At 45.2% G+C, this 10,816-nt stretch overlaps 1 protein-coding gene across 2 annotated transcripts in view; it reads right to left on the reverse strand.

The window, feature by feature from the left end:
• Positions 1-9,727, reverse strand: part of LOC127629155 (zinc finger protein 462-like) — a 34,137-nt gene extending 24,410 nt beyond the window's left edge. Inside the window, exons 1-4 of one of the 2 annotated variants that reach the window (XM_052106258.1) lie at positions 9,471-9,727; positions 3,987-9,340; positions 3,735-3,872; positions 566-918 (exon numbers count right to left, since the gene is read on the reverse strand). In XM_052106258.1, coding sequence (XP_051962218.1) covers positions 566-918; positions 3,735-3,872; positions 3,987-9,340; positions 9,471-9,696 — 6,071 coding nt within the window. In that variant the 5' untranslated portion in view covers positions 9,697-9,727. Of the gene's footprint in view, positions 1-565; positions 922-3,734; positions 3,873-3,986; positions 9,341-9,470 lie in introns of both variants that reach the window. The other variant, XM_052106257.1, reaches the window with a different exon arrangement.
• Between the last annotated feature and the right edge of the window lie 1,089 nt (positions 9,728-10,816).

The following is a 10,816-nucleotide window of genomic DNA, read 5'->3' on the forward strand; positions in this document are numbered from 1 at the left end:
CCAATTTGGTTGCTAAGGAGACCTGGCTGGAGTCACTCAGCACGCCCCGCCGAAAGCGAGAACCACATTATAGCGACCACGAGGAGGTTACCCCATGTGACTCTACCCTCCTTAGCAACCGGGCCAATTTGGTTGCTAAGGAGACCTGACTGGAGTCACTCAGCACGCCCTGAATTCAAACTCACGACTCCAGGTGTGATGGTCAGCGTCTTTACTTTCCGAGCTACCCGGGCCCCCTATGTAGGGCCGGACTTGATTTTATCCATTTGGAATTGAGTAGATGGTGTAAAGTGTCTCTATATAACAGGTGATTGAAATTCAAAATTGAAGGGACTTGATGACGTTAGACGGAAAAAAAGGAAAGTTGTTTCAGTGCCACAGCAAGTTATTCGAAGACAAATATTTACATTTAATTTTTTCGAAAAAACGCACACTCATGAATCATCCACTATAAGACCAGGAATGTGTATCGAGAAAGAAAACTGGGTCGATTTTGATTTCGTTAAGACTTCGCTAAGACTATTCTTCATGTATAATGTTGGTTTCTAAATGTACTTGGACTCACTTGTGTCTGAACGGTGAAGAGAACTGACAGTACTGGCAGCTGTATTTGTTGTTTTTACTGACGAGTGTGACAGTAGAGTGGCTCCTCTCGTGCGAGCGCAGGCCCTGCATGGACATGAACATGCGGTCGCACAGGCTGCACGGGTGACCCGGAACCGCTCGTGGCTTTTCCTGCTCCAAGACATCCAACGATTCAACCATGGGCACAGTTTCCACGGGCACTGACTCCTCAGTCTCCATGGCGACCAGTGGTGTATCAGTCTCCAGAGGGTCAGCGTCCCCTGCAACAACATCCTCCATGTCCCCATTGGTGACCTCGTCTGCAGGAACAGGGACAGGCAACTCGACGGCTTCCTGCTGACAGAGAAAACGATAAAATTAGTAAAACAAGAATCATGACAATTAAGCACATTTTCCTCCGATCTTCAAACGAGTTATGACATAGAACAAAGGCAACATGAATAAACACAAAATGCAGTTTTCACATATATAAGTTACCCAACACCTATATCACCCATGTGAAAAACTAACTGCCCCCTTAAGCTTAACAGCTGGATGTGTGCCTTCAGCAGCAACAACTGCATCAAACGCGTCTGATAACTGGAGATCAGTCGTTCACAACACTGTGGGGGAATTCTGTCCCACTCTTCTTCAAGAACTGCTTTAGTTCAGACACATTGGAGAGTTTTGAGCATGAACTGCCCATTTAAGGTCCTGCCACAGCATCTCAATCGGGTTCAAGAACTCCAAAACTTTCAATTAGCTTCTTTTGAGTCATTCAGAGGTGGATTTACTCCTGTGCGCTGGATCATTGTCTTGCTGCATAATCCAGTTGTGCTTGAGCTCCAACTCACGGACTGGTGACGGGACGTTCTCCTTTGGGATTTTCTGGTCGAGAGCAGAATTCATGTTTCTCTCAATTATTGCACATCGTCCTGAAGCAGCAAAGCATCCCGACACATCACATGACCACCATCATGCTTGACCGTAGGTGTGATGCTCTTTATTTGGAATTCTGTGTTTGATTTACACCAGATGTAACGGAACCCCTTTCGACTCATCAGTCCACAGAACATTCTCCCAAACGCTTTGAGGATCATTCAGTCGAGCCTTAATGTTCTTCTGGCTCTTCCATGGATGGCATTATTGCCCAGTGTCTGTCTCATAGAGTCATGAGCAGTGACGGCTGCAGTTCCTTGGATGTTGTCCTTGGCTTTTGTGTGACTTCCTGGATGAGTCATCGCTGTGCTCCTGGAGGAATATTGGAAGGGCAGCCACTTCCGGGATGGTTCACTACTGTGCCAAGTGTCTCCATTCGGAGATAATGGCTCTCACTGTGATTCTTTGGAGTCCCAGAGCCTTTGAAATAGCTTTGTAACCCTTCCCAGACTGATCTATTACAATCACCTTCTTCCTGATCATTTCTGGAATTTCTTTCGACCTTGGCATAGTGTGCTGCTGGGTGACACCTTTTAGCCATCTTTATGCAGCTGAAAAAGTTGCATTTAGGTGTTGATTTGATTGAACAGGGCTGACAGTAATCAGGTCCAGCTGAACCTCATTATGAATGCAGATTTGGGGATTTAGTAACTAGGGGGTGAATACTTTTTCACACCGGCCCAGTTGGTATTGGGTAACTTTTTTGTTTCAGTAAACAACATTATCATTTAAAAAACGTATTTTGTGTTTACTCAGATTGCCTTTGTTTTATGTTACAATTTGTTTGAATTTTTGAAACAATTTAGTCCGAAATATTAAAACAGAAGAAATCAGGATGGGGACAAAAAGTACATTAAAATGTCAAATTAACACACACAGCTGACTTAGGAACATAATTAGAAACCTTCATCTGGTTTAATTGTACACAACCATGTTTGAGGAAGATCACGTCATTTTCATAAACTCCTCTGAGCCCTCATGGTTATGTTTGGAAAACCATACTCTCATTTTACTTGTCCCAAGTGGTCAAGGTTTGGCTAGTTATCATGGTCCATGCTAACCATTAGCTCTTGCTAGTCTATAGGTATTACAAACTTCCTTGGTGACAACAATGTAGCATGCTTCTGTTTGAAGTATTTACCACTGCATACTGCATATGCTTTTACATACTACTTGTATAGTAGGAAATAGTAGACATACTTTCTGTATTCTGTGTAGTATGATGCTAAAATTCCCATCACAGCCCACATCTCTAACAAAGTGTCTCTCTCTCCATCTCTGTGACTGCTGCCCCCTAGTGTCCAGCACAATTCATCCCATTCCAACAGTGTTCTGTCCCTCACTGGCGTCTGTTCAGGATGAAGCACAGATCCTCGCGCACGCTGGCACTCTCAGTGGAATACTAACACGGAGTCTGAACGTCAACACTACCTCACTGGCATTCTCCTCACAGAGTCTCGGGTCTCTGCTGTAAATAAACTGGACTCAGATGTCTACAAACATAGTCCACTGCAGAGAGAGACCACCTGAGACACCGAAGTGAATGAGGACGAGTCCTTATAAAACACCAGGAGTGGAAAAACTAGCAGGAAAACCATGTGCTCCAACACAAATACTGTACACTGCACAAAAGGCAGACAATTTCAAATTGTTGGTTTGGATCTGAGGCTCTGATTGAACCTTCAACGTCAGACGATTTAGAAAGCTGTTAGATTTAACAGTTTTGCATACAATGTAAAACAAAAAGCCCAATTAGAAGACAAAGCCGCAAGACCCAACAATTAAGATTTATATACACAAGGAACTTTACGACACGTTCAAGGCTTTCTTCACGCAATGCCAAGACAAGGAAAGAAAAAACACTTGAGAGTTGCAGCAACACATTCGCCCAAATTCCTGATTTCTTTCGCAACACTCTGGAGGATTTGCTATCTCTCTCTTTGGCTCTTAATTGTACAGCTGAATTGTAGCCGTTTAACCATTGAAACAAAGAGTAAGACACTTGCGAGGAAGGTTTAGGTCCAAATGGCCACTGAATATCATTCAGAAGACGCTGCTATTCGTATTAAGGCCATCTTGGAAAAGGGCAAGGATGTTATTTGATCTCATTCGATAAAATGGTGCTACATTTTTCTGGAAGTTGACTTTTATAGAATAACGAATGCATCTAATGGCAGCCAAGACATAAAAAAACAAGAACGTCCTGAGTGATGGTTGCGGTCCATTCGTACCTTCACACGAACTTCCTTGGCCTCTCCGTACTGCACATGCTTTCTTAAGTGGTTACAGATGGCACGGAGGGTGGGGTGAACCTCCACACAGAAGTTGCACCTGTAGCCGATAGGAGTCATCTCACCCATACCGTCAACCTGTAGGAAGAGAGAGTTAAGAAAGAAAATACTGAAGGCAGAAACAGCTGCATGTCAACTGAAGAGAGTTCTGGTTTCAGTACTACAACAATAATAGCCAGAGGAAATGCTCACCTTATTCTCTGGTTTGGCCTCTGATGGTTCTGTAGGCCTCTGTTTGCTTTGAAGCTGTTTCCTCCTTTCCAGTCTCATGGCTCTTTTTTGGAAGTCCTCGTTGTGGCTCATCAGATGGACACTGAGTTCTGGAAGTGCCAAGAACTTGATTTCACAGTGGGTGCACTGGTAAAGCTCTGTGCCATCTTCTGCTGGACTCGGAATGGTGACAAAGTCCCGCTTGAGTTCTTTACTGTGGCAGTCATTGTAATGCATCACCAGCAGCTCCACAGCATTGAATGCAAGCTTTAAACATTTCACACATTTAAAGGGAAGCCAGTCCACGTCTCTTTCAGGTTCCACCTCATCCTTAACATCAACTATCTCCACATCTTCATTGGAGAGAGGTTTCTCTGCCTCCTTGGAATAGATCACAGTGAAGTAACGGCCCAGTTTGCTGGAGGGCTGCTTCTTGGGAAAGACTCCTGGGTGGCGCTTGATGTAGTGAGACACAATACTTTTTCTGCTGAATGCCTGGAACGAGCAGAGGGAACATTTTCTTCTGTCCACCGAGAGCCGCAGTTCCTCACTCATGACTGGAGCCTTAGCGTTTGACGGTAAGGGCAGCATCACCTTGTCCGGCTTCTCACTTACCGTCTTGGATGCCGCCAAGCAATGTGTGTAGTACGCATCGATGTCATGGCGCTTCTGGTAGTGTGCTGCGAGACCCTTGCGGATAGGGTTGGTGTAGGAGCAAAGCGCACATTTAAACACATTGTTCTTCCCTTCGGGCTGAGCTCTGACGTTGTTGTGCTTGATACGGTAGTGACGAGCGATACCCTTCCGAGTGGAGCAGAAGTATTTGCAAAGCTGACATTTAAACAATGCATGCTTGTCGCTCTTTGCGAGTTCGGAGTGTGTGGGGACAAAGTCACAGACCTCAGTGACTTCTGTCACACTGCTGCTACTGCATTCGGCCACTAAATCGTCTCTTCTGGCTGGCGACTGCATGACAGTTGTTTTGAACATGTCTGAGGCAGGCTGGTTGTGATACTTCTCATAGTGTATCTTCAGTTTCTCTAGAGTCCCGTGTGTGTAAGGGCACATCTTGCAGCGGTACGCGCCATAGCCCTGCCTCTGCGTTTTAGACTTTTCGTCCCCGTCATTACCCAACTCGTTTACCTGTTCAACATCATCTGCAAAGTCTTCTGCCGTGACTTTAATGGATGGATGCCGTTTCTGGTAGTGTGTAAGAACTCCGTGGATACGAGAGTTCACGTATGGACAGTGTCTGCACTTGTAAACGGAACTCGGGTTGATGTCCGCTTCCTGAGCAAAGTCAGCTGCTTTCACCTTCATACCTGGGTGTTTCTTGCCATAGTGGGTCAAAAGCCCATGAAGACTGTTGTACTCTGACAAGCACACAGTGCACTGGTAAGGATTGTTGGAGATCGATGAGGTGGCAGATAAAGAGAGATTAGGGTGCAGCTCATGTATTGGATGGCTGACTTCAACCGCACCCTCTTCTTGCTGGTGACTGTTAAACACAATGGACTTGGAAACGTGTCCTTTGGTCAACTGTGGGAGAAGCTTCTCTGATGCTTGGTTCCCCTTGATAATGTCAATGAGGACAGACTCGTCACCTTTAATGGCCCAAGGGTGCACTGCTTGGTAATGGTTAGTTATGTCCCAGATGGAGCAGGCCTCAAAGGCACAATCCCGGCATTGATAATGCTTTGTTTCAGAGTTTCCCGCTTGCTTGCTGGTGGAAGTATCAGGTCCAGCCCACAGCTTGCTAGCCATGTAAGTGTAGTCAACATTGTGCTCAGGGTGGCGTCTTTGGTAATGCATGAGCAGGCCGCTCGGTTCAGCGTGGGAATAGATGCACCACTCACAGTGATAACCCGCCTCCAACACGCCGTCCTGATAAGCCCAGTGTAAGATCGTCATGGCCGTGGCCTTCACAGTAGGATGATCCTTCTTCAAATGCTTCTTCAAGGCATACACATATGGAGATGTGTACGCACAGTGTTGACACTTCAAAGATCGTAGTGACCTGGATTTTTCAGATTCAGTAGCTACAGTTACCGTGGATGTAGAACTTCCTGCTTGGATCATCTGGGCTCGTTCTCTCTGACTCCGAACCACAGCTGTATGTCTACGTACAAGGTCAGCGTTGGCCTTTACATCCTTGTGCTTCTTCTGGTAGTGAATCAACACGCCTTTCACAGTGCGGTTTCCGTAGTCGCAGTGCTGGCAGAAGAAGAGTATTTCAGGTTCTCCTTTATCAGGTGCTCCTATAGTGTTTGAATTATTCGATCCTTCAACCCCGTTGTTATTGAACTGCTTTAGAAACTGTTTAGGGGGTGCAATCTGTAATTCATCCATCAGTTTCATTAGCCCTGGGGTTGGCGGAGCTTGCTTGATGTACTTTGCGGTTACCTTAATCTCAGGATGGCGTTTTTGGTAGTGGACCAGAACGCCCACAACAGAGCGGTTATTGTAGACACAGTGTTTGCAGTAGTACACATCTTCATCTAGAGGAACAGGTAAGGCAACATTTGAAGACTTTGGGGTGCTGGACAGAGTGTAGGTTGAGTTTCTTGACAGCTGTATTCTGTCAACAGATGTGACACGCATGGTTTTCTGAATGCGGAAGTATGAGGCCTTTTGCTCAGGGTGTTTCTTCTGATAGTGGACCAACACTGAGTGCATGTTGGGGCTTGAAAAAGAACAAATATCACAGTCGTACACCACTACATTACCACCCAGACCTTCTTGAAAAGCTTCAGCCTCTGCGTTGGCATCTGGGGTTTTGCTGGTGCTTTTGAGAGCAGGACTTGACGATGATCTAGAGCCAGATGAGGTGGAGCCGAAACTCTTTGGTCCAGAATTTAGGATTTCTCTCAGTGTTTGGGACTCTGTTGCACCCTTTTGAGGCTGATCAACCATGTAGCTGGAGAAGATCATAGCATTGTTGATCTTCACAGAAGGGTGCATTCTCTGATAATGGGGCATCAGACTCCTCACATTTGGACTGGTGTATGAACAGAAACGGCACATGTAAACCAGATCTGGCTGGTTAAAGTTCAGGACGTTGCTTGCTTCTGGATGGTGTGTCATATAGTGCTGGTGGAGATCATTAAAGTTGTTGTATTCAATGAAGCACTCAAGACAACGGAAGACTGCACTATGATCTTCTGGGTCTAGGATGTATCTGAAGCTAAACTTGATGTAAGGGTGCATTCTCTGGTAGTGTGTGCTGACACTGCGAGCAGACTTGTTTTGGTATTCGCAATGTTTGCAGTAAAACAGGTTTCCAGTTGCCTCTGTGTATTCGACACTGTCCTGATACACATCTATGCCATCTTGACTGCTGTGATCTTGAACATCTTTGGATTCCATAGAGGCACTATAATTGTCTTCATCATCCGAAATATTAACTGGAATGTTTCTCGAGCTGAGTTTGGACTGCAGGCTGCGTTTCCTTTTCCCGACACCACGCTCTTTCTGAAGACCTCCAGAATTCCTCACGTGAAGGTGCTGAGTGTTGAATGTGTAGCACTGACTTACAATCTCAGAGTTTTCTCGCTCTTGGCTTGTTTTGAAATCAACGTGATTGCCATTCTCCTCAACGTCATCATCCATTTCCTCAAGGTTAATCACATCTTCCTGCTGTTGGCTTTGACTAATCTTACTCTGGAGGTTGTTTGCAATTTCATCAATCCTTGTCCGTTTTTTGACAGGAGACAAATCCAAGGGCAAGTCATTGATGGACTTCCTGGCCGTCTTCCCAATAAGGTGCTTCCTGGTCGAAAATCCAAGTATTGACGTTTGAGATTTTTTCACAAAGTTTGAAATGCCATACGACTCAGACTCTGAATCTTGTTGCTCACTGGACAAGCCTTCTTGACCCGAGACTTGTGTTCCATCACAGTACGAGTGTTTATGTTGCTGGTGGACACGTAGGCCTTTCAGTGTTGTTGTGGAGAAGTTACACAGTGAACAGCGATGAGGACCCTGCTGATCCTCTGCAGCACTGGATTTCTTGCCATTGATTTTAGAGTTGCTCTTTCCTCCATTCACTGCCTCGGAGCATTCAGGACCTTCTTGACTTTCATTGATTAAGTCCATGGTGTCCCATTCAGAAGACCTACCATGACATTGTTTGTGCGAATCCAGTTTTAGTGGGTTGGTGCACAGAAAGGGGCACTCGTCACATTTATACACCGTCGCTTTACCAGATAAGTGTATGTTCTCTATGTGACGAGAAATACTACGGCGATGCATGGTCAAGAAGGAACAGAAAGGGCACTGAAATCTGTTCATGTGTCTTTTGAATGGAACTCCTTTGGTTTCCAGTAGGTCACTGTCCTTTTCTGACAGTAGCAGCTTAGCCGAATCCTCAGCTGACTCAGTGTGATTGGGATCATTCAGGTCACAGATTTCATCATCTGAACTGCTTTTGGAATCATTCAGCATGCTGGCATCTAGATCCATGACAGAGCTGGTGAATGTCGATCTCTCTGACAGTATGGAAGACCCTGTGCTATTGGGTATATTTGCTGTGAGCTGTGAGTACTGATAATTTGATGTCCCTGAAGTGGGCTTGAGAGTTGCACCGCCAGAAGAAACTTTCATCGAGGAGGCACTGACAGAGGAACCTTCATTACTGGCTAGATCATTCAGTATTAGATTGGACGTTGGCGTGCTTCTCCGTGATGAGGCGGAATCAGACTTGCTGGATCCTGCACCTCCATCGTGCAATTTGGGCTGTTGCAATGACGCCATGATCTTCACCATGTTATGGTGTTTCTTCATCATGTGATCCGCTAACTGCTGCCTTTTTAAAGTCTGAAAGCCACACCACTCACAGTTAAATCCACCTCTCGAGAGGGGTTTGATCATCGCTTCCAGCACATGATGTTCTAGAACATCTGCTGAAGTCTCTTCACAACGTTCTTCAAACAAGGGTGAATCAGAGTCCACATCCAGAACCTCTGCTTCGACAGGAGAGGACACAGCGCCTAGTAGACCATGCTTGTGATGCATTTTCTGGTGTTTCAGCATTTGTGCTCGGTTTGAGGTTTTAAAAGTACAATATTGGCATAAGACAGTTCCTACACCATCATGGTTTGTACTGCTGTAGCTGGATTGCTTGGGAGCATTGAGGGAGCTTTCCTCGCTTCGAAAGGTTTCTCCAGTGATACCATGGACCTTTCTAGTGTGCTCGCTGAGAAGAGAGCTGGACCTGAAGTACCGCACGCAAGACTTGCACTGGAAAAATGGGCTTGATATTTTGTTTGCTGACTGGTTTTGTTTCGTATGCTCTGAACCAGAGAAATGCCCAATGTCTTTGCTAAAGTTGTGAAGGCCTAAAACATAAACAAACAAAACATGAATTTCTAGAAGTCTAATACACATGCAGCACTTGTATGTGCCGTATATTTTCAAATTACAGATATATTTACTAGGCGAACATGCTGGCATAAAACATTTGGATACCTGCATCCTTTTTCAATGAGTCAGAACCGTTATTGGTCAAGTCCTCCTCATCCTCCATGGGACTGAGGGAGTTCAGGGAGTTTGACCTGGACCTCTGGGGGGACTCATTGGCCTCTCCCACCTCAGTAGGCTGCAGGAAGGCTGTGTGGACGTCCTGTATGTGCGACTTGAGCTCATCGTTGGACTCTGCACGGAAATCACAGCCATCGCACTGCAGCACTTCCATCGCTTACAACTCCCTGGAAAATCAGGGAAACCTGGTCAGAGATAGAAAAAGAAAAACAGGCCTTAAGATTAAGATTCAACTTTATTGTGATTGTGCAGAGTACAGGTACAGAGCCAATGAAATGCAGTTGTTTACGCATATCCCAACTAAGCTGGGGTCAGAGCGCAGGGTCAGCCATGAAACAGCACCCCTGGAACAGATAGGGTCAAGGGCCTTGCTCAAGGGCCCAACAGTGGCATCTTGGTGGTGCTTGGGCTTGAACCCCCGACCTTTCGTTCAGTAACCCAGAGCCTTAACCGCTGAGCCACCACTGGCCCTTAAACAACAGTATGAACACCAGCGTACGCAAACAACAGAACATGATTGAAAACTCTATAGCATTATATATCCAGGATTGCCGCCATTTTTGGCCAATGAATATAGGCCTTCAACGAGGGTAAACAAACAATGGCACACGCGATTGTAAAGGCGATTCTATAGCATATTTCACAGCAAGAGCAATGCATCCTGAAACTGACAATACAGAGTACAACACAGAAATCTTTGTGTGGTCTGCCTGTTCCTAGAACAATCGCTGAGGAGGGATTATGGGCTGATTTGTTTCATTTTTTATTACCCAGGGATAAGCCTCAGATGATGGACACCAGTGTGTTTCGGTATTTACATCAGTGTGTTCCATCAAACCCTTCTGAAATAAGACTGAGAGAATCCGCTGAGAGATGATCAGGGCTTCAGAGATCCAGTGAAAACACAAAGGATTATGGGACGTCACTTAAAGGTGGCGTTATTATGTCGTGTGACCTCAAAGCAACCAGCAACCAAACTAATCGATGAGCTGAAACAAAAGTATGATTCAGTCCCTGATCAATAGTTTTTCATTAAAGTGTGGATGACTGCCATATTTAGTGCATAGACACACTGTCAATGCTCAAATCCCATCTGAGCATTTTCATAAAACTGCAACATAATTTAATGAAAATCTACAAAATGGAGAACAGTCGTACTTTGGAAAAGTATAAACAGTACATCATGATTTAAGCAACTTTACAGCTCAAATAATACACACGTTTTAACCATAAGAATGAATGAAAGTGCAGTTATAAAATTATAAGCTTCACAT

Source organism: Xyrauchen texanus, chromosome 35, assembly GCF_025860055.1.
Source record: "Xyrauchen texanus isolate HMW12.3.18 chromosome 35, RBS_HiC_50CHRs, whole genome shotgun sequence".
Lineage (NCBI taxonomy): Eukaryota > Metazoa > Chordata > Actinopteri > Cypriniformes > Catostomidae > Xyrauchen > Xyrauchen texanus.